General features: G+C 40.6%; 1 protein-coding gene across 2 annotated transcripts in view; it reads left to right on the top strand.

Moving 5' to 3' along the window:
• The window catches only part of LOC133108205 (cGMP-dependent 3',5'-cyclic phosphodiesterase), a 132,010-nt gene that overhangs the window by 56,484 nt on the left and 50,288 nt on the right, over nt 1–25,238 (top strand). For both annotated transcript variants that reach the window (XM_061217660.1, XM_061217659.1), the window contains one exon: nt 23,347–23,436. In XM_061217660.1, coding sequence (XP_061073644.1) covers nt 23,347–23,436 — 90 coding nt within the window. The remainder of the gene's footprint in view (nt 1–23,346; nt 23,437–25,238) is intronic.

Genomic DNA, 25,238 nt, shown 5'->3' with positions numbered 1-25,238 from the left:
AATGTCTGCACAAACAGCAGGTAAAGTGTCTGTTTGATCTCCTGCCTGTAGTGTTTAATAAGACATGGGTTATTTGGCCATCCGTCCTTTTTAGTAGCCTTTCATCTGCATTGTTTACAATTTATGCATGGTCCCCTTGGCGTGGTGGTGCTCTTTTGAAGTTTATTGCTCTCCGAATGCTAAGTTTGACAGCATAGGGCAGTGTGGGATTGACTTTATTCACCACCTAATTTATCTTTCAGGGTGTTATCAAAGGATACAAGATGCAAATAATCACTGCAATGAGGCTGCAGTGTATGCATGCTCAAGCCCTGGGACACCCTCCAAAATGCTGTACCTTTGCAGATACTGAAAAAGGCTGAGGCTATCTCACTGACAGCTGTGAAAAATTCGATTCCTGGGAATCACTGATAAGTTAGTCTACCCATATGTAAAGACTGCAATTATGCTCTTATTTATATCTCAGAATGCTTTTTAGTGCAACTTTTGTGCAGACTTTAGAAAATTGCTTCGGCATTTGCCTGGCAGTGGCATTAGGAGCTGAATTGCTGTGACAAACAAATTTGGGTGGAAAAAAGCTTACACAGACATTGGATTTATTTGTATTTTTTCATCATGGCACGGACTAGTTTGATGATGAGGAGTGACTTTGCTGAGGTGTCCCCCATGGTAGTCACCTCAGCATTTGCAGTAAATAATATAATATAACAAAATATATCCTCCCTGTCCAAGGCAGCCATGCTTTTAGCACTCCAATGTTTCTGCACAGTAGATCCAGCTTGCCTAGTTCTGTTCCAGATCAGTGTTCAGAGTAGGACTCTCAGGCCCCCTATCATATATCATTTTAATCAATGTTCCCAATCCAACCCCCTCCCCCCTATCTCTCCTCATTCCTGTTTTTACTCTCTCTCTCTCTCCTTGACCCTCTGTTGAGATTTAGATAGAGCCACAGCATGTTTTGCCTTCCTTGGATAAGGTGGCCTGGGCTGATGGTGTGACAGGAAACACTACACTCCGTATTCATGAGCTGATCTGCATGTGAGTGTATGTGTGGGGAGGAGTGAGGGCTTTGTGTAATGTGCCATGCATCATACATTTGTTTTCGTCAGCTAGTGTTTTAGGAACATGCTGTGAAACGCAAGGAGAAAAATCACTTTGTTCCTTATGGGACAAAAACACACAGTGGAGTGGACATCTGCGGTAAATTGCTAGTCATGATTTTTGATGTTCGGAATACAGATTCAATCTGTCTGGGGGCCCATGCCAATCGACCGTGTGAATTTAGTATTCTGTTTGGACGGATATTGAAAGCCAAAGTGATGACAGAACAGACAAATGAAAGGCTGTAGAATAACTATATAGTCGATTAAAGAAGATCACCTGAAGCCAATTTCACAGAGCAGGGATATGGAACAATGACGCAGGGTGGTCCCTGTAGGATGTCTAGCAGTGCAGAAGTGCAGAAAGTAGTGTCAGTAATCATTGAATGGCACCCTGGTCTTCAGGGGCTTTTGGTTTTTTTATGAGTTCCAAGACTTTTGGCAGAGATTTTCTCCCTACCTGATGTCTGCCTCATCAGGGCCTTTGTATTTTCATGTTTGAGCAGTGATGAATCCATACACAGCACTGTTGTCACTTTTGCACATCATATAGTTATAGAGAAGCTTCAGAATATTCTGTAGGTGTACATGCACAGTAAAATGTGCCAAGATGTGAACTGTTATGATTCACCTTTTCCTCATTAATAAGCTCATTAACATTAAGGTGTTTCTCTGTCTTGTAAGTGTAAGAAATCATTGGGACTATATGTATTGGTTATGCTCTTATCCTATTCATAGTCGGTTCCTTTCATTCAGACAACGTCTACTGGCTCATTCACATGTGATTGCTAACTGTTAAAATAACAAATAGCTGTTGATTGTGTGAAAAAAAGAAGCTAATAGTTTTGCTGTAAAGTTAATGTGGCAATGTGCCGTGTTCCATGTGTGCAAAGTTTGTATGAATCTATCAACGCTAATCCAGCATTTGATGCACCATGCAGTTTCATATGGGACCATATCACCATGGAGACAGGATCATCCAGATATTTCTCAAAGCTTTCTAGTCTGTGCTCATCAAAACAAGTGACCAAAACAGAAAATCGATATGCAATAAATGCAGCCTGAAAAGCTACTGCACCCGAGAGTGAGGCACTTCACCTCAACGGCCCCATTGGGATCTCAGCTGAATAAACTGCCGGTGGGTAAAAATGAAAGGAATGTAAGCCAGTTCTGTTAAACTGAGTAAGGGACATTAATGGATGGTGGATACGATGGAAAACACTGATGGCAGACACTGTTTATTTCTACCTCTTGCCTTGGAATCATGAGGAGGGGGGGCTCTCTGGAGTACACAACTCCTCTGCTTACCCCACCACCATGTAGTGTACATGGAAGTGTTTACTGTTCTGTAGCATCCCCTGGTGTTGTTACAGTATGGGCGAAGGACCAGTGTATTCTGCAGTGTTTTTCTTCTTTTTTGTTTTTTACCTCTCCTTGGTAGTGCTGTTGGTTCCGGATACATACTTGTAAAGCTGGTATCTCAACTCTTTTAATGCTCTGAGCCCCTGAGAACCCCCACTGACCCCTCTGAAAGCATTGTTTTGCACTGTTTATTTAACCTCAACCTCCAACTGACAAAGAACCATAATGGAAAACTTGAGGGGGAGAGCAAAGCTCTTTTGTTTTCCTTTTTTATATAGCTTTGCATTGATTTTGGAATCTACTGTAAACAAGCTGAACCAGGAACGATCGCACACAATCCATTTTCAAGGAGAGAAATACAGAGACAAGAGGGGAACAAGACAAATTTAGTGAAAGAAACACTGTGACTCTCTTGTTTGGACTTCATTTTGGCAAGTGAACACGAGGGATCATAAGCAGCTTGTCTTTGAACTTTTTGTTTTCAAATCTTGTCACACATACTTTAAACAAGACTGTTTAAGCCCTGTCTTTAAAATGAGAAAAAAAGCCCAACAAGTTTTCTTCTTGGAAGCAGGGCTGTTGCAGTTGACATTTGGGCTATGCAGCAACCTGTCTGTACCAGGCCAAGGAAATGTCAAATGCAAGTGATTCATCTTCCCAAACCCAATCTGCATGGGAAACTTAGTCTTGTTTCAGGGAGGTTTATCATTGTAATATATGACTTGAAAACAATTATGGGTGCATAGCCTCTTCCCTAGAGTCCTTCTCGTAAACACCATGGGCCTTTCTTCCCATCTGTTAATGAATATTGATCCTTTCCACTGACGTTTGACTTAACTTTCAGGTGAATGACGGTCTGCTTCTTAAGCAATTGAGCTGACTGGGTCAAACTGGTAAAAACCTGTGACCTGTGTTGGCCTTTGGTAGAGGATGTTCGTCACAGTCCAGTCTGAGAGGTGTGGTGTGTAAAACTCCGCAGCATTGTTTCAGGAGATTTATTCCTGCATGGAAATTGTGCAAATTGCATGAATCTTTTGTGCTGCCCCTGTCAGGATATTTGCGCAATTATATGGCAGTTATTAGTGAGCCACCGAAGATAGAGAGGAGGATTTACTGCTCTCTTCTATGGAAAGCCCATGTTGTTGTAACACCCTGCAATGTAAAACCAGCAGGTTTTCTTAAATGTAACACAACCCAGTTGAACTGAACTGAAGCCAATTTGCAAAGTGCTGCATGGAATGTAGGATCCAAGATAAACAGCTGTTGTGCTGTAAATATGCTAGTTTTTTCCCCCCTCATAAACAATTTAGAACTACAAGATCCAAGATGGCTGACCTCCCACCATTCTGACATGGTGTCCACTGAAAGCTCCATGTTCAGATTTACTGCCCCAAACCCTTCATCCTCCCCCAACAAGGAGCAGCTGACAGAGCAAAAGATAAATAGATGCACAGACCTGTCCCACCAATTAGTTAAAAGCCTGAGTGAGTAAATTAAATCAGTCAGTGTTGACCTTCTCCCACACTTTCAGAAGTGCACATGAAGAAGTGTGTGGCTTTTGTCCAGCACTTCCATGTCCTTGGGCAACAGTAAATGTTATACATACATGGCAGTGATTGAGGTTTCTGGGCTTGCCCTTGTACCTACAGTGCTGGAAATCACTGCACTCTAGCGCTGATATGCATTGCCGTTCAGGAGGAGCTTACAGCATTCGCCCTTAACAAACGGGGGCATGTGTATCACACCAAGCAAATAAATAGGCCTTTGCATAATGAAGACAGCCTGCAGTCTCTTGGCATTGATGCCCACGCCTGACATTGTGCCCTGCTGCTATTCTGTGCTCAAGTCAATCATGCTGAAATCAACTCTTCCAGCAACATCAAAAAAGATATTTTTAAAAAGCTGACAGAGGCCATGGCGAGACACGCCTGTCCAATGTCCCAGCAGAGCTGCACGTGCGCAGTTTGTGTTCCCTGTGTCCTTGGCATTAGCATTCACGCTAGTATGCGCAGGGACACTGGGCTAAGTGGTGTGATTGAATTGTCAGGCTTGGGATTGACAAGTTTATTAAACAAAGCTTCCATCTGCAGTGCTCAGGACCCACGCCTCCTGTTTAGGGGGCTTTCTGGCTTGGCCTTGGTTTGAGCATGACTTCTGCACTTGATTTGGTTTTGCCCTCTGTGCCTGCTGCTGCTCCTGAGCCAGGGGTAGGGGTCATTGCGTGGGTCCTTTTTTGGTTTTAGTTCCTGGGCTTACCTAGTTGCATATGCGTTGATGATTCCATCTTGGTCAGGGAATATAAGCATACTGATACTGGTTCAAACATATTCTCGCTCCCTTATTTTGGTCACAAATATTAGCATGTGATCAGATTCCAGGTAAAGGAGTTGGCATACAGTAAGTGTTTCGGTTTTTCACCTTTAGGAACTTCCAGGTTGCAGTTGCAGCTGGGCTCCTGAGGGCCCGCTGACCCCACCTGCTCTGTCAAGCCCTCTGGGGCCTCAGCTCCCTTAGTAAGCTCATTGCCCTCTCAAGCCTCACATGACCACAGGTGTTCAGCTGGAATTGGCCCAGAATCAAAGCACTCCTGGGGCTTATGGGCAAATCAGAAGGATGTACAATGCTAACATCATAAAAGATATGTAATGGAAGCTCAAGTTTAGTTCCCCTACTTGTGTTTATCCTTCTAACTGTGTCTATCTCAAACAGAGAAGTCAAGAGGAGGTAGAGAATAGTACCAATGTTTACTAGTCCACTTTCTGCAAATATACTGGACAAAATCGCTTCTTTTCCAAACAGGCTGAAGCCTACCTGGGCTAGTTGCCATGAAAGCATATACTGGATCATCAACCAGCTCACATCTGAAAATGAAACTCTATGTGTGCAAAATCTTTGTGAAAAACTGCTATATATACATTTTATCAAAACTGAAGCTGGAAGATCAAGTAAAATTGCCTTTATGGAGTCCAAGAAAAAGGCTTGAATACATGTATTATTATATGGCATGAGTATATAAACTGTAGTCTTTGCAATTGTAGTACTGTTCATACATCATCACACAATCCTAAGCAATTAATCACCATATGAACTATATTTCATGCATTTACATACTCTCTTACTCTGATCCCCCCATTATCTCCCCTTTCACTATCTTCCTCCAATCAGTGATTGGCTTCATTTATCTGTCTTTAAATCAGTCACACGCACATGCATTCACTGTAAAGTTAGAACAATGACATTAACCTGAAACAAGTCTTATTTTGAAAGGGGCTATTTCTTGCAAAAGATTCAAGCTACTCATATTTAAATTGGCTTCATGAAATGGTTCCCAAGAAGAAGGACCTATCAGTGTCAGATAAAGAGAATATGAGAATGAAGTGTTATTTTCTAAATTTGGCATTTCTAAGTTGTGGCATCTGCATAAGCTAGTGGCTGACATCAGGTAAGCACTTTCATGCAGTGGTTGCTGGTGAACAGTTGAGAAATCACAGAGGTTGCTATAGATACAGAAGGGTTTCATCTGAGCTTACCAGACATCAGACAGAATGCACATGAAATTAAAAGCACTATTGAAAGAAGAAAAACAGGTGAGGTTTTGCCTCAGCCCCAATCCAGAAGCGAAACATTTGCACTGGCTGTCTCCTTGAACAAGAGAATAAGATTATCGGAGTGGAGACTGATCGGCAGAAGCTTCCAGCTCCTGGCTGAAATGAAACAGACAAAGAGCTGGAATGATGGGCACAAATCCCAGGCAACAGTGTCAGACGACAAGCCTTCCTGGAACAAACACACTGTAGTGTGACAGCAAACAGCCAGGTCCGTACTGTCAAGCCTTAGATGGAAGGTCCAGGGTGAACGTGAAATCGGTAAGAAAAAAACGTTAAACAAAAGCATCTTCTTTGAAGAGAGCTTGGAGCAGGGAATGCATAAGATCACACAGATTTGATCTGTTTCCCTTTTGTCTTGGATAGGTGATTTATTTCTTGCAGTCATTAAATGGCTTCCTGAGCTGAAGATGCATGAATGTGATGCGTGTGGCTTGTGGCATTGCGCTTCCTGTCATCTGCATGTGGGGGTGGGGGTTATATAAGATGGCAGACTTGTAGCAGGCTGCTTGTGAATGAGGAGAGAGAACATTCTCCACCAACCCAGTGGACCGAATCCAGTTCCCCATCGGGTCACTCTCACAGGTCCTGCTCCTCGCTGTGGTCTCCATGGCTACTTGTATTCCCACCCCCAACGTCAAGCCCGGGAAGGAAAGTCCCACTGACAGTGATGCTGAGCAAATGCCCGGAAACAGAGTGCTGCAAAGGAAACACAGCCAATGCTCACATTCCAACAACCCACCCAGCTATCCACAGCAATCCAAGAAAGCAGGGGGGTGACTAATTAATCTCACTTTCAAAGGGTCTCCTTGATCGCTGACACCTGAAAGGCTGTTTGTAATTTTAGACCTTGGAAATGGAGGCCATGTTAATGAGTGTTCTTTTCTCCATGGATATTCTCAGGAGATGAAGGTGGTGTGCTGAAACGAGAGTTTTTTTTCCCATGGGGACTTTTTCACTCTCTGGGGGCTGTCGCACTGGAAGGTCCCCTTAGAAAGCTGTTCATCTTGGATCCTGAAGGCCTTGACAGGTATAGCAAGGAAGAGGCGTAATGTTCGCAAGAGATGATGCTGCAATGCTTTTACTGAAATTAGCAGTTGGTACACAAATTAAAGCCCTGTCTAGTGCTGGAGGCCTGTCACCCCACTTCCCCCTTGTGTCTTTATGCCTCGGTGCTAACCCCTCCCGTTTTAATTAACCATGTCCCCAAGTGCTTTCAACCTAGCATCATTTTCAGTCACACACATACACACAGACATACATACACACACACACACATGCAATCTCTCACACATACACACACACACACACACACAATCTCTCTCACACACACACACACACACACACAATCTCTCTCACACACACACACACACACACACACACAGCTGCTGTAATGAACTTCACTGTCTTGTCCTTTGCAAAACAAAAGATGTTTTTGTCAATTGCCTTGACATTACTTACACTCTATTGAACGGCCATAAAAATGTAACTGAATGAATCCAAAACAAATACTATATGAACCCAAATCTGCTATGAAACATTGATATTCCATGTGTAGCCTTCAGTGTTCTGAATGTAAGAATTTCTGCTTCTACCAAAATTTTATTGAAATGCATGTCTGTGATTGTTTTAATAAAAAATTTTTGTGTCATTCATCTTCTATAGCAAAAATCAGTGTTCCCTGTTTGTTAATAGATTTTGCTGTCTGCCTTATTTTTGCAAAAACACACTAACATTTTTCACATTTGCTTTAAATTACCTACTCCCCCCATTCTCCGTGATATCTGCTATCTGACTCCATCTAAACTCCGCTCTCTTATTGGTCTACCAGCATCCATGATAGTGATTTTGATATCTCACTATACTAGTGTTGAAACCTGGGGAATGTTGCTGATTTGCTTAACATTGTGCATTACTTGTGGTAAATCCTTCATCGAGTGATCACCAAGTTGCTTCCTGTGATTTTTTTTATTACCTTGCTTTTTCCTCCCATCCTGTTATCTCCAGCTGGCCGGAGTTTGGTAGTTTGGCCCATTTGCCTGGGTGTCACCCCTCCCAAAAGGAAGCCATCACTTAGCAGCAGCTCATTCCTGCGCATTCTCCCTTCTTCTGATGAGTCACTCTCTCTGCTCCAGAACCTTCCCTTCCGCATTGTGCTGGAATTTTTACTTTCATTCAGCACTTTCTCAATTTACATATTTACATTTACAATTTTATTTAAATGTATCCCTTTTCCATTGCAATAATCTTTTTTATTTATTTATTTTTTACAATTTTGTATGACCTTTGTATTTATAGACTAGTAGACTTGAATTAATTGTTTATTTTTCCTGTTTTTATCCATTGGTATTCACGTGCTTCCAATTGTTATCTGTTCCTTTAGAAATTGCTGTAACATTTTTTCACACCCTCATTAAGACTGTATGAAAAAAAGAGAACACACTAAAGACACTAAACCTTTTGCTGGAAATGTTCTATAGTGAAATGTGAGCCCTTGGTGGGTTAAAATTAACACCCAAACCACACCTAAGACCCTGAAGAAAAGGCTTGACCTCTTCAATTCAGGAGGTTAGCTGTCTGCCAATGTCACCGGCTGTACGACAGCTGCAGTTATTACACTTTCCCAAGTCTGCCATTCCCCTCAGAACCTCAATGAGTCATGAAAACCTGAAATGTAATATCATTTAATAGCATTTTTTATTATGATCCTACTTACGGCTCCCCTGTTTGATTAACCAAATGTTTCCTTAACGTAATCTGGGACATCACATAATATATAGCAATACATACATGTACTGTATATTAATCACAAAAGACTGAAAAAAAAAACGTTTTAAAAAGTATTTAATTAATGAATATGTTCTTCCCAATTCATTCAAAATGAATAACTGAGTAAACAATAAAATAGTGGTGAAAAATGTGCAAGTGAAAATAATGATAAAACTGCAGTACATAATACCTTAGTAAAATAGCGTCTAGTAGTTCTGCCAACATTTATTTCCAGAAAATGCACGTGTGGCATTTTTAAGGTAGTTTGAACAGAGTATGTACAAATGGCTCTCACAAATGCAACTGCCGAATTCAAGAGCCTTTTCTTTTAAAACAGCTACATACTTAAAAAGAAATACATGGTATTTGAAGGGTATAAAAATTGCCCTAATATGTTGCTATTGGAACCACTTAAGCACTAGGAAATTGTTCTTAAAAATACTAAAATCCCATTCCTGCAAATATAAAGAACAGTGATGTTCCCATCCCCAAATCAACCCCCTTTTCTTTTTCCTTTTTTTGTATTTCTGTATTTTGTGTCTGCGTGGGTTTCCTCCGGGTACTCCGGTTTCCTCCCACAGTCCAAAGACATGCACGTTAGGCTGAGAGTCTAAATTGCCCGTATGTATGAGTGTGTGAGTGAATGGTGTGTGTGCCCTGCGATAGACTGGCGACCTGTCCAGGGTGTATTCCTGCCTTTCGCCCAATGTATGCTGGGATAGGCTCCAGCCCCCCTGCGACCCTGATCAGGATAAGCGGGTTCAGATAATGGATGGATGGATGGATGTTTGTGGTCGCTGTCAATATTTGTCTTCTTTGTATATATTCACTTTAAAGAAATCATTTTTTTAAGTCCCTCCAAGTACTGTGTTTGGCTTCTTGTGAGACTTCCCCCCTCTAGTTATCTATTCCATAGATCTAGTCGGTAACAAGCCATAGTCACGTAGGCAGAGCCTTATGAATATTTTTCATGACATCTATTGTGAGAGGTAAACCAACAGATCAAAAATTTATTTTGCTGCTTGGCTTGAAATATTTGTGGATGCAAAAACAGAGGAAAGGAAACACATAATATATGTATTTAGCAATGCTCCAAGTTGTTTGTGTTTTGTAGTTCATTGTACATTGAGTGACAAAGTAGTCTTATGGGAGAAAGCATATGCTATAGTTATGGACGCATGAGTCACTTTTGGGTGAAATATGAAGTGTATTGGTGGTTGAAGTGCATTTTGCACCAAAGGTTAACTGATGTGCTCAGGTGCGTGTTTCAAAAGCACACTGTGTGAAGAGTTTTGAAGAAGTGGATATGGTATTGAGACAAGTGTGAAAACAATTGTAAAAAACTGTAACATCACGTTGCAGAAGCAGTGCTCAAGATTTCATTGTATAGGCTAATGTATTTAGCTGTTGTTAGCCACAGGCTTCTTGGTAATTAAATAAAATGCCAATCTGGGTCGTAAACCTGTTTGCTGTACGGTAAGGCACACATTGCTTACTGGAATTTTGAAAATAGCTATGAGTTTAATATATGATTACATTTTGTTTTTTTACAAACAGTTTTAAAAACTGTTTTGTTTATTACCTATGGAGACTTCCTCCTTGAGGCGTGTGCCTGATGTGATTATAATGACTGGAACTATGGTCACTTAAGGTCATTTGAAAGGACTAACCATCCAGAAATGCTTTGCCCAAGTATTTTAAAAATATTTGCACCTTAAGATAAAACCACACTACCACAGTTATGTGGGAACCCTTTATTTTCTATATGGTCTCTAAGAGTCTTTCATGAGTTTCCTGTGCAAGGCCGACTCTTTGGATTCAAGGACAAAAGAATGAGACATCTTCCCAGCTAGACATCCTATAGCTACCTTAATCTAAGAACTGAAGTCAAGTATTAGCAATACCAAGCATAGCATTTCAATAGCCTTGTGTTTGCATGAACTATGTACACCTTGAAGCATGGTTTAAATTGACTGAGATATCTCCACTGCGGAACATGTACTACATGGAAAAAAGACGGATTTACTTTTATATCAGGCCTCTTTAGTGATAAAACATTCTGAATGCACTCCCTAGCAAAGCTTTTACAAGTGAAAGGTCTCGCAGACATGCATCATGGCCTTGATTGCTATGGCAACCTCACAGCAGTTGTATTGCAGTGCCATGTTTTTGTCATGAAGTGGTCAAAGATCAGCGATGGATTCAAAAAAATGCTTTGACTTCAGCTTCTGGATGCCTTGTTTGCTTTGTAAGACATTGGATTAAAAGAAACATTCTGAAAAAACGCACTAGGTCGGACAGAAAACAGCTTAGAAAACGTTCAGTCAACAGCTTGTCTAAGAGCTCCAAAGTTAATACATAGAAAAAGCTCTGTGAAAGGGCTTTGAATGGGACTGGAATTGAATAGAATTGCAGGAAAAAAGAAAGAGTGAAATGGTGAAAAGGTAAGATTCTTGCCACTTTGCTGCAAGTGGCAATAATTGCTCTCCATTTTTCCTCTGCCAATAAAACTGCCATAAATGGTATGTCATTATTCTGAAAATCTTTAGAAATGCTTTCTAAATGTGTTTTTGTAACTAACATGAAAATAGTATATCAAAAATAATATATCAGAAGTTTATTACTGTGGTAGTGAAGCATGATCACTCCCCACATATAGAAATGCATGCCTGTAAAGGCTGTGAAGCCTGAAAATAATAGGCAGAAGATAATCTGAATAATGGGTCATTCTATTTGTTTTTACCTGCATGCAGGGGAAAATTAGACGGTTAGTTCTTATGAATACAAATAATGCAACTTTGTTGGAAATCTTAATGGAAGTGTAGCATTTATGCTTTTCCATTGACTCCATTCCATTGCCCATAAGGGTGCCCCCCACCCATGGAGAAATGCCTGGTGAGAGATGGCTGATCCTTGGCAGATTTAGCACCTCTATTAGGCAATGCCAAAAAGCTGGTGGAGGGGGTAATCCCTCTGTTCCCTCAGCCCTTAGTTCCCTCAAATAATTTTCCCACCAATTTTGAGCCCTTTGTTCCCTCAGACCTACCCCCAGCAACCACCTAGCGGCAGCCTATTAGCCAACAAGCGACAGTTTAGCAGGTAACTCATACACCTTAGCAACCACCCAGCAACAAAGTAGCAATCACCTTAGTAACTAACTGGTCATATCCTAGCCTTCACATGGTAACCACCTGCTATTACACTCTAGCAAGCACCTAGCAGCACTCTAGTAACCAGCTAGCAATGCCCTTGCAACCACTTGTACTCACCTATTAACCACCTAGCAATCACCTAATAATCACCATTAATCACATACAGTATTAACTACCAGATACCATTGTAGATACCTGAAATCCTGAACAACATTCCTCCATGGTTTCCAGGCACTAAACTTTCTTGCTTGTTATCCAGTGGAATTAATAGTCGTCAGCTGGGTGTAATGGAAAGAAGAACACGATGAGTGTAATGAAGTGAAACATTAAAAGTGTGTGTTTCTGTGCAGAGGACATGGGGATAAAAGACACAGACATAATCAGGCACTGGTTTGTTCACACTGTAGGTTCATCTGGAGGTCATTTGGTTTGGAAGCTCTGAAAGGGGCATCAAATATGAATGAAGAAGAAACATCCTGAATGTGTGTGTGTGTGTGTGTGTGTGTGTGTGTGTGTGTGTCTAAGCAGAGGCCAAAGAGATAAAAGACAGAGACAAACAGGGCAGGTCAAATAAGACAGAAATAATAATGGTTGGGGGGAACATACTGCAAAATCCATTGAGGGAGCACACTGCAAAACTGAGGATAGCACCTCCAGAATGGAGCGACACATGGCTGTGTGTGACTGGAAGTTCAACTGACAGTGAAAACATTTCTTGTGCCAAGCGATCCAGTGACTTTTCTTCAGTGACGGTAAATAGAAAAAAGGAAGATGTTTTTCTTCAGTGACCATCAATAGAAAAAGGGAAGAAGTTTTTCTTCAGTACTCCACAGTGCTCCCAGTCTGACTGTGCTCCACAGAGCTCAAGGTCTGGCTGTATTCTACAGTGCATGTGTCTCCAGTGTTCATATTCTACTGGAGACACATCTCTGTTGGAATAACATCCAGTTCCCATTCCTTCTGCTTCTCTCTTCTCTCTGGATAACCTGGTAATTCTTTTTGTTTTATTCTTCTCTATTTACATTGTACACAAAGTATAATATGGTAATAATGCTGTCACATTGCAGTGTGAATTTTCAATTTCATTCGCCCAAAAACGAAGAACAAAATAACAATTGTACTGACATTAAATAGAAAATAATAAAATATGTGTTTGTGTGTGTGTATGTGTGTGTCTGTGTGTGTGTGTGTGTGTGTGTGCGCGCGTGTGTGTTTGAAGATATGTTTGAAGGATTATAGGCAAAATTGCAGTGATGCTGAAAGCTGATTAGCAACTAAGTAAGGTGGGAAAATATTATTCAATTAAAAACAAAGACTGAAAGATATGATTGCAATCAGCTTGAAGTTAGCAGCCAATTTAGTAAGAAAAGCCATGTGAAGCAGGTGATTTCACAGTAAAATTGGATACACCCTGTCATTACTGATAAAAGTAGTCACAGGCTGTGTCCCCATGCTCAAAAGTGGAAAACACCTCACATGGTCAAATCATATTTTCCCACAAATACCTGGTACTGTCACTCAGACAGGCTGTGGTGGTGGGTGAGGCAGCACATAGCTTTAACAGGCACTAACATTTCAGTGGTCTCCGTTATCTCAGTCATAGCACACAGGCATGATTTCAAATGCTGGAGCTGCATACAGTCTTTGATTCCCCTGCTAATCAGAAACAATTCAAAGCAGTTTTGCTGTCATCTAACCAGCCTGTCAAGCACACAGTGTAGGCCTGTACATGTACAGTATACAGGTCTGCCAAGCATTTTTTTCTTTAACTGTATGGGGTTGTCACATATGTGGAAAGATTTGTGGTCTCCGTGGACATACGGCTACAAAACTACAAAGAAAGTGATCCTTACATGCATGTCACAGCTGGATAGCGTGCTGCTGCTACATGTGGTTTTGGATATGTGCCCTGTGATGTTTCATGATTAAACTGAGCTGTGTGCCAAGGTCAGGGTTAATCCACTGTCGCTTGTGCCTTGACGCACCCCCTATACATTTGATTTGGATGGGAATAATGGCTGATGTGAGAGGAGATGTGTGGGCAGTGCTCCAGCAGAGCTCTAATGAGACATACTGTACGCGGGGGGCCACTGCCTGCCAGAGACCGGGGTGATGAGTACTGTTCTGCACAGTGACACATGGGCTGTCATGGTTATTCAGGCCAGTGTATTTAGTTCAGGCCACGTGGTTTATCTGCGATAGGTCTATACACTCAGTGATCTTTTTTTTTTTCCGGGTAGACCTGTACACCAGCTTGTTAATGCAAATATTTAATCAGCCAATCATGTGGCAGTGACTAAATGCATAAAAGCATGCAGACGTTGGTTCAGCTGTTTTTCAGACCAAATGTCAGAATGGGAAAGAAATGTGATGTAAGTGACTTTTACCGTGGAATGATTGTTGGTGCCAGACAGGGTGGTTTGAGTATCTCAGAAACTGCTGATCTCCTAGGATCTTCACGCACAACAGTCTCTAGAGTTTGCAGACAATGGTGCAAAAAACAAAAAAACATCCAGTGAGCAGCAGTTCTGCCGGCAGAAATGCCTTATTAATGAGAGGTCAGTGGAGAAGGGCCTGACTGGTCAAAGCTGACCGGAAGGTGACGGTAACAGAAATAACCACACATTACAACAGTGGTATGCAGAAGAGCATCTCTGAACACACAATGCGTCAAACTTCTGAGTGGATAGGCCAGTAGAAGGAATAAGCCTAATAAATACCTAATAAAGCGCTCACTGAGTGTATATGTGAAATGTTCCGCTCTCTACTCTGTGAATTCAGTGATATGTAAATTTGTTACAGAGCTGATCAGAACTATACAAAAAAAGAAAACACTCAGTGTTGATTGTAGGTTAAAAAAACAATATTGCTGCACAAAATGTGAAATGCCCATAATATCTACAAGATCCAGTGATATTTTGTATTTTCATAAATTTTCACAAAAAAAATTGAGCCAGTGGTGCTGGGAAGTTCATCTTTTAGAATGGAAAATTCCATCTGGTCTTCGGCCTTAGGTTTCAGATTCAATTAGGGTTCTTGATTTAGCTAACTGAGCCATCCAGGTCCCAGGGCGCTGTCAACCTGCTGGGCTGTGGGCGCACTAGACATGTTGGGGGGGTGGGGTCTTTAGGAACAGTGTTAGCTATACTGCACTGGTGCTAATTGGACATAACAGACTGATGGAAAAATTCACAGTTGAATCAAAGGAACAGTGTTTGTTGGCTTCTGTCACATTGGTAGGTTTTTGTTTTAAAACCCCTTGGATATTTACAGGGGACTGTAACTGCAATCTGTCAGCATAGAAAGCAGAAATTTAAGATAAGTCATAATGCTATGGGAAGACCATATTTGTATTGCAGCAAACCATAATAAAATGTCAAGTTGTGTTTGCGAGAATGATGGGGCAAGGCATTGTAAGGGGAAACAGATGGGGTTTTGAATGTACTTGAAGCCACCAGTAACTGCTGTTGTTGCGTACGGCTGTGGGAGGTGGTGGTATTTTTTTAAATTAATATGGCTGCTAAATTGAATTAGGGTAAGTTCTTGTGTAACCTCAATCCAAAAATCATTGTAAGATCAATCTCATTTGTCTGGATATATGTTTCTCATACTCCACTATTGCTAAGTCTATCTGTCTCTGTTCCTGTTGCGCGATCACTGTATAAATCACTATATGAACAATGTGAACAACAGAATATAAACTTTAAACTTGGGAAAGACAGGAAATCCTGCCACTCCACTCTGTACTGCACTATTTGAACCCCTCCCTAAACAGTAAAATCAGCGTTACTTCAAGTCAAATAGATGACATTATTTATCTGATATTATGCATTAATCCTGTTTGATCTTTTATAAACTCTTTTAAAGTAACACTGCTGATTTTATTGTGAAGTGTAACTTACAGTATAAGTGGCTATGGTCTCATCTCAGAAATTATGGCTGTTTTGTAGTTCTGCGATAAAGTATGGCATTGAGTAGATAGCTGCCCATCCACAGCATCCTACTCTAGGCTGTTGTTTCAAGTATCCTTTTCTGTTCATCAGATACCAAAAGATTAAAAGGAATTAGATCATAAAAAGATCGTAATAACTCCCTTTTGACCATAATTGTATCTAAAATATTTTTTATCATAATCAAATGGCTAGTCAGTGGATATCTGTCTTGATGCAGTCTCCCTCATGATCTGCCATTACCTTTCTCTGTGTGTGTATGTGTGTGTGAGTGGGTTGATGGATTAATCAAGACAAGAAAGGTGTCCTCAGGGTTTCCAATGAGTGTGTCTGTGGACGTTGTCCACTGGAGGCCACTATTTATACTGTACTTTCTAGATGCTAATTTATTTAGCATTCATTTCATGGTGATTCATGTTTACAACATACTGGTTGTTTAAGGTTCTAGATTAAAATTAGGCACTTAATATAGGTGTTCCTGTAAGTATTAATATGATACGTCTAAATATAAATACTGTACATTCTTATGATATTGAGATTTTTTGGTGATTTTGAAACATTACCCCAGTGCCACTGTTTATTTAATACACTCAATAAAATGTATGGAAAAGGGTTGCCTAATGTTGGATTCCTGTTTGGGTCCCAGACTGAAATGCAACTATCATAGCCCAAGCAATGACTCCCAATGGGTGCTGCTGTTTTGATCTAGTGGTTCTGGGTTGTCATGGAGCACAGGAAACTCCTATGGCAGTGTCACCCATTTTCTCTTGACATTTTACTCCCTCTTGTCGCGATAATTAGTGGGAAAGGTTAATCAACCTATGGGATAACTTGGGTATGTCTGCTCTGTACTTAGCCACCAATGCCCCCAGACTGGATTTCTACCCTGAAAAGTCAACTGAATCTCATTTTCCTTTTTGTTTAAAAAAATAGATATATATCATAGAAAGCAGCGTTTGCCTGACCCAGGTGGCTGTGTAATGAAGCATCGGAGCATGGAAGCATTTAATATTTCATTTACATGCAGCAACATGGATAACTATTAAACCCATGTCTTCCACTAAGTTATGTTTGCTGTTGCAAATGGACACCTTTCCATCAATAAAACGGGAAGGCAAATATCAACCTATTTTAATTAATCACAGGATTTTGAATCTGCTACTGTCCCATCTGTGTGATTATTTTAATTATGCTATATGAGAGAAGGATGATGTAAAATGAAGTTTTCTCCCTAGAGGCATACAACATCTTATGAATTGAATGTCAAATATGATCAGTAAATATTGCTTTAATTATATTTTACACATAGACTTGTAATGCAAATATTTACTGATTATCTCAAAGGAGAATAATTAACGCCTGTCTCTTTTTTTCTTCAGTGTCTCAGCTGTCATTTTTACGCAGGTGTGGGTTGGTTCACAAATGTGTACAAATGTTTGAGGGTGACTAGGCCAAGTGGGATTAGTTTTACCTGCATAATTTAATAGCATTTTTGAAGAAAAACATTGTATACAGTAAAGTAAAATGCAGTAAAGTACAGTAAAAAAAAAACAAAGTGCGGCAGTTCTAGAAAATAGACCTAGGCTGGTGCACTTCTAAGTTAAGAAGGATATGAGTTGAGGCAGACACTTGAACTCGATGCAGGACGTGTGTCTACACTTCAGATATGATTTTGCTACTAACATCAGCAGTTCTATCATCAATTAAGCCAGTGAGCCAGTACCTTCAGCAGCCATACATGCCCAGGCCATAACACCCCCACCATCATGTTTCACAGATAAGGTGGTATGCTTTGGATCTTGGGCAGTTCCTTCTCTCCTCTATACATGTACTTTGCCCTTGCCATCACTCTGATATAAGTTAATCATTGTCTCATCTGTCCACAAGACCTTTTTCCAGAATGGTGGTTGCTCTTTTCAGTAGTTCTTGGCAAACTGTAACCTGGCCATCCTGTGTTTGCGGGTAACCAGTGGTTTGCATCTTGCAGTGTAGCCTCTGTATTTCTGTTCGTGAAGTTTTCTGTGGTCAGTGGTCAGAGACAATTGTCTCCTGAAGAGTATTTCTGATCTGTCGGACAGGTGTTTGGGGATTTTTCTTTGTTATGGAGTAAATTCTCCTGTTATTAGCTATGAGGTCTTTCTTGGCCTCAGTCACTTTGCGAATAGTAAGCTCACCAGTGCTCTCTTTCTTCTTAATTATGTTCCAAACAATTGCTTTTGGTAAGCCTAAGGTTTGGCCAATGTCTGTAACCATTTAATTATTGTTTCTTAGTCTCATAATGGCTTCTTTGACCTTCATTGGCACAACTTTGGTCCTTGTGTTGATAAATCGCAATAATAGTTTCCAAATGTGATTGAAAGTCTAGAAGAAAGACTAGGTGCTGACTCACTTATACCTGCATTAAGGAGACAATTAAACACACCTGAGCAATTAACATTATGGTCCACTGAAATGGGGGGAATTATGTGTAACCACCACAGTAATTTCTACATGGTGAAACCAAAATGTATAAATATGCCCGAATATATACGTTTAACCACATGTTAATTGTGTGATTCCAATGCTAAAACTGTGGCAAATCAGAGGCAAAACAAGATATAATGGGTATTTGTCCCAAACATTATATCACACAGCAAAGGAGATAAGTAAAGGACGCATATAATAATAACCATCATCATACTGCCAATGTGCTGAAACAGCAGGGCAGTTGTATTGAACAAACTGAAACATAAATCCTGAACATGTTGCATCAGTAGTCTGTTAGCCTGGTATGACTCTGCTCTGGCTTGTCGCTTAGAAGCTGTATTTAAACAGCATCTCAGTGTATGCACTGACATAACGTGTCAGTGTTTTGGTAAATAGCCTCAGCTGGTCAAAAATTTAAGAAGCAAATGTTCAAATATGTCATTACTGGAAAGTTTTCTTCATTCTTTCTTTGCTTATTGTGCCGGATTCATGACTACCAGATTAATTAGTGGCTTGTAGGCTGGCTAGGAATTCAGAAGTTTGGTTGATACATTTCAAAAGAGAGAGAAAAAGCTTGAAGTTTAAATCTATGACTCAGTCATAATTGTGTTCTTTCCAACTCTTCTGAAACTGCTGGTAATTGAAGTTGTTTAAAGTAGCAACCTGCAATGACTTGCAGTAGCATTGGGTTTTCTGCCCAAAGCCATTTGCAGTATTACGATAATTGGCTGAAAAACTGGAGTATCTCATTAGCAAAATAATAGTAGAAATTTTACTGCTTCATTGTTATAATTGACAAATCCCCTGACTGCTCCCAGTGGTGCAGCTTCTCATCAGGAGTTGCTAAAAATGTCATTGGACCGGAGTAATATTACCAAGACTTCCTGCTTTTCCTATTTTGGAAACCATTCTGTAGCTGGGATTAAAGCTGTGTTGATATATCCAGACTTCCTTTAAGCCATCTCTCACTGTTTCACTTTTATTTTTATTAATACTAATTGCAAAACAGTATTTCACAGAAAGCGCCTGTCGATTCCCCTTCATCTTTAACTGCAGTAAAACTAAAGTAATAGCTAATCAATGTGGACTGGCTCTTGCTAACTGGAGCATGAATTTTGTTCTCACTGCCTATGCTGACTGTGGAAAAGCCCTCTATACAGTATGTACCTACGGAGGTGATGGCATGATTGAATAATGTTTTATACAAGCCAACAATGTAAAACATATTCTAACTGTAAACAGCATTTAAACTGAACTTAATTGAAAAAGAGTGGAAAGAATGCTGTGCAAAACTGATTGAAAGGCTTCTGGAAAGGATTTGCTCATTTTTCTATGTGGAATGCTAAAAAAAAGTGTAGCAGGCAGACTGAATTTGGTTGTGCCTGGATTAGAGGAGGACAGGACATGTGCCGGTGGCACGGATGGTGCAGTGGGTAGCACTGCCGCCTCACAGCAAGGAGGTCCTGGGTTCAAATCCCCGTTGGCCGGGGCCTCTCTGTGCAGAGTTCTCCCTGTGTCTGCGTGGGTTTCCTCCCGGTACTCCGGGTTCCTCCCACAGTCCAAAGACATGCAGGTTAGGCTGATTGGAGAGTCTAAATTGCCCATAGGTATGAGTGTGTGAGTGAATGGTGTGTGTGCCCTGTGATGGACTGGCGACCTGTCCAGGGTGTATTCCTGCCTTTTGCCCAATGTATGCTGGGATAGGCTCCAGCCCCCCTGCAACCCTGTTCAGGATAAGCGGGTTAAGATAATGGATGGATGGATGGATGGAGGACATGTGCCAGTTTCCAATTTTACAGTATATTTGAAAAAGCCATGGTTCCAAAAGTCGTTTCTTTTTTTTAATTAAAATGATTATTCATTTAGAGGCATCTTAGAATTTATTCTCACAAAGTTTACCACAGAAGTGTGTTTTTATGTGTGCTGTATGTATGTGTGCATTAATACTGAAATAACCAAATGTCCGTCCCATTATTTTTTTGGCAGCGATTAAATACAATTTTATTTTGTGCTGTTGCTTAATCCCATTTAATAAATTTTATTACAAATATTTTTTTGATCTATCTATGTGTTAGGTGCTGAAAATAATTAAATGATGTTCAATATGTTAATATATAATAATGTTCATACATGGTATTTGAAAATGAAATAAATTTTGTTCAATGACATTTTGTTTTTTAAAAAAAAGTAAGATGTTTTACTTGGTGATTTTACGATAACATGTTTTAAAAGTGTGCACTGCACAGTGCCACAATAACCATGAAATCAAGATATTTTTGGCTAAGCTTTTCCTACAATCAAAATCGCAGGATTCTGTTTTGGGCCAGAATGTCTAGTTTTGAAATGGTTTGTTGAGTTCGAGCGTGTGTGAATAATTGATTGAAATGACAGCACATTTGTGATACATTTATTTTGTCTTCAATGCCCCCCCTTTCGTTTCCAGTGACCCGATTGTTGTCTCCATGAAAGTCCAGTTCATCACTGTCCTTTCTTTGCTTTGGAACACCCGATAATCTTGAATCTTCAATATTTCTGATATGAGTTACACAAGCAGCAGTTACTTCAGATTCTGATTATCTTTAGACCTAGTTTATATAGGTCATGCAGTCAAACATGATCTGATACCAAGCAATTAAAGAAAATATTTTGGAATCTTCCAATCTGATAATGAATCCTTAAAATATGTGATATGTATACAGTTCATTAAGCTTTGGAAAAAGTGGTAGATGTATTCTCTAAAAACACATTTGCCTGTGGCCACAAACCTCCTCTCTGCTAACTGTAATTGGTATTTTCAAAGCTGCTTACGTGTTTAGCCCAATTTGAATGAATTGAATTGCAATTTAATGGCAGAAATAGATTCCTGGTGTTTAGTTTTTTCTCCTCAGTGCAACGAGCAAGCGTTTCAATTTGGAAATAATCAAACGACGCTTGGTAAACCTTTATTGCGAAAGTACATTTGAAAGTCGGAGAAATAGTTTTATTTTCTTCTTATTCAAATAGGAGCTCAATTTAATGACAACGCTCAACTGCGTAAAGGCACACATATGAAGGGAAATAAGTTAATCACTTGCATTTTTGATATTAACGTGAGCCCGCTGACAATGGTACAGGTTGGTTCAACGATCAGAGAGCAAACCCCAGACATCTTGTCTCACTCCGGCTCCGCCTCCCACGCTCTATGTTAGCAGTGTGCAGCCATGTGTTTCCTCAGACAAAGATCAGGGACTGCCGAGATGTCTGCCATCTCACTCCTCACAGTGCCCTTGTGTCTTCGTGCCTTTCTCACATGGAATGTGTCATTGTGCAGAATCACCAGGCATGCTTTCCTTCTCAATGACAAAAGCTATGAGCTGTGACTGCAGCCACAAGCTTGCCAAGGTTCACATTATTTGAACTTGAATTTTTCAATTTGTCGACATGCTGTTAAACTGATTAACATCTAGTGAACTAAAAGATATTAAAACCATTACAACTTGTGTCAGAGCTATTTTACTGTCCTGCTTACTGCTCTGAAAGTCATTATATGCCTTTTATTACTCCATTCTGTAGTATTTACCTTTGTGTGAACATTTTCTCAGAGAATTTCAGGATGCTTAAAAAACTAGTTGGTAGACAGTTGTTGCTAAGCCATGGTGCTAATGGCGCGTTCCATTTACCTCGGAAGTCGGAAGTCGGAGCTGGGAATGACGTCACACCCGAGTAAACAACTCGGATAACCAAGATGGACGCCTCCAGTGCTATCGTTGTAGCCATTGTTAGCAATACCAGTTGAAAACACCACATTACACGGTATTCTATACATACAAACACCGTAGTAACATGTCCACAGATACACGTTGGACAGTACTACGTATACCACTTATTTAATTACACAAAAACAAAACAGAAGTGCTAAAAATACATTACGAGAGATTTTATTAACCGTTGACGCACGGAGCAGCCATCTTGGATTTCTAACTCGGGGTTATTCGGTCCTTCCGACTTTCCCAGTCGGAAATCCCACCTCAGGGGGCGTTCCAGTTGAAATGTCCGACTGGGAACTCGGAAATTCCGACTTCCCAGTACAAATGGAACGCACCATAAGCCATGGTGCTTTTTATTTATTCCGTGCGAAAACTGCATGACATAAACCAATGGCCTTGTACAATTGTGCAGTAAAATGAATTACCATCTATTTAGCACCTGGAGTAGAGCCACACAGTGAGTATGTGCACTTGAAAAGATTCAGCTTCATTATTTCAACTTTCATAGCACTGCCTAATGACTTCCCCTGGCACAAAAACAGAAACTGCATTTCCTAACCTGCTCAGGAAAAAGGAGGAAGGCTTGTCGAGATTGTGCCTGTCCCTCTCTGTGGTCAGGGGTTCCATCCGTGACACTTCCTGAGCTGTGATGCCTTCTCTATGCCTGAATAAAGCAAAAATACACTGAAATGAGGGCATTGCTTTATTAGCAAAAGTAAGCCTAATATTTTATTCATTAGAGTTTTAAGCACTTGAGCAGTTACCCGCTAAAGGCTAATCAAAGACTGCACCCCTTATGTGTGTAAAATGTGGTGTAAATTGGTCCACTGTAAACGATTTCACCATTTCAGGTGAAGCTGAGAACCGCTGTGGCTTCATAGGTCATTGGGAGTCCCTGCTACCATCATAAATAGTTATGTGTCTCAATTAACTTCATTTAACAGCGAATGACTCCTTTCAGTTCTCTCGCCTGGGCAACGATACTGAGGATGAGGCTTTACTAACGAGATATGTTGGGTTACGGCAGGCTCTTTCTCACCTTCGAAACACTCGATGGCAAGCTGCTGGCTTTTTGATCAGCAGATGGTCTGCAATATGACACCTAGATAGACTGAGAGCCATCCCAGTAGTCTCCATTAAAGTGACTTTGTTTCTCCTGATTGGAATCTTTGTTTGTTTGTGCTTTGTTCCCCCAGGATGCTTTGCTCAGGCTTGCCTCCATCATTGAAAGCAGCTCCTTGCGGGAAGTCATCAAAGAGGTGCTGGAGGCCCTGCTCCCAAAAGTGGTATGACTGCACCACATGCTCTCCATCTTCTCTATTGCCAGACATTTCACTAAAGATCATAGAAGAATCATATAGTGTCTTGTAAGACATACGTAGGTTCAACTAGGATCACCATGACACTGTGAAAATTACAATCAGCAGTGCATAAAATATTTACAATCAATTTGCAATTCTAGTCTCATTTCCTCTGTAGGCATAGATAAGTATAATTAAAATAATGAGGTTACCTGAGGACCTGTTTCTGGACAATAGACTGGAAAATACTGGAACCATCTCAAATTTAAGGGGGTTGTTAGTTGTTAGTATTACATACAGTACATTACATACATTCTAATGAGAAATACATGTATGGCTAATGTCATTAGTGTAATATTGCTCCTTATTTGAAGCAAATTACACTAAACTACCATACATTGTTCATATGAACACTAACAGTAAAAGTTGAGTATGTATCAATTTCAGTTCAGTAAAATTTTCTTTAATTTCAGTGGTTGTTTTATTGTTTTTAGTTTTTTTATTATTTTATATATGGGACTGTGTTATAACCTTGTGTGATATGAGACTGTGTTCTGGGCTTGTGTGATATGTGACTGTGTTCTAGCCTTGTGTGATATGTGACTGTGTTCTAGCCTTGTGCATTGTGACAGGTCTACTTATGACATTGGGTTTGTCCAGTCCACGGCATCACTCATGCCCAGGGTTTCTCTCTGCTGTTGATAATACTTATCCCGGGTAATGGCGGGAAGCAGCCTGCAGACTCTCTGATGAGTTCCACCCAGGGGACTGTGAGTCAGAAAAAAAAGATGCAGGAGTCCCTTGACGTTTCAGCCAAATTAAAAGAAGCAATCCAATTTGTCCCATCTCCGGCACTTTCATCTTGCGAGCCGACAGCATATCTATCTGAAGGGGGGAGGGAAAAAGTGAAATGGCAGTTCGTGGCCCCTGGTGTAGTTCAGAAAGCTTGAAAGCTCGGATGGCTGCTACAGTGCAGCTCCAGCCTTGGGTAGTATCAGGAAAGTTAATTTGGTACCTAATTGGGGTCACGTCTGGCTGTTGAGTGATTATTAACATGGGCTATTGACAATGGCGCACTCTGCACACCTAATTTTCAGGATGTCTCGGCCGTAATAGAAACTTCTGCGGTTGGCTCTCAAGGTGCCCTCTTCTTACCTTTTGAGAGGATTCAGATGTCCTTGCTATTTGCTTTGAGCTTCATCCCAATTTTGTATGTACCGTTTTGGAAGAGTCAGTTCTTCAATGAATAAAGATAAAATACAAAAGCAATAAAGAGTGCATTAGTCATTCCTGAACAATAATTGGCCTCATTTTTCTGATCTCAGTGACATTGAATTTGAATTAATGCAATTTGGATGTGGGATGGACAGTCAGTGAAATATATACAAAGGTTAAAAATAAAAAGAAGAGTAATGGTACTCACACAAAAACAACCTCCAAGCTGCGGCTGCAATCTCTGCTGGATACGGCACAAAACTGCAGAGGAAGGCTGGGATTTGTTTTTCAAACCCAATGATTTGAGCTCTCAACTCTCAGACCTCAGAAACATCAGGACACAGGTAGGGCCCAATGCAGTATGGCCGTAGACAGAGGTTTGAGTCACACTGGCCTGATCCTCCTATACACAGGCAATTGCCTTTTCCTGGCTCAGATCTTTCCACAGTAGTAGACACTGTAACATCAGTATGTTGTAACACAACCCTGGCTGGTGTTGCTGCAGTACCTTCTCAAATCTTGGGCAGTAGGACCCAAGGCATTTTCCTCCAGAGGGAAAGCTGAACAGATGG

This window comes from Conger conger, chromosome 13 (genome assembly GCF_963514075.1).
Source record: "Conger conger chromosome 13, fConCon1.1, whole genome shotgun sequence".
Classification (NCBI taxonomy): Eukaryota; Metazoa; Chordata; class Actinopteri; order Anguilliformes; family Congridae; genus Conger; species Conger conger.
Note: the sequence above shows the minus strand (reverse complement) of the source record. Positions and strands in the feature narration are given on the sequence as shown.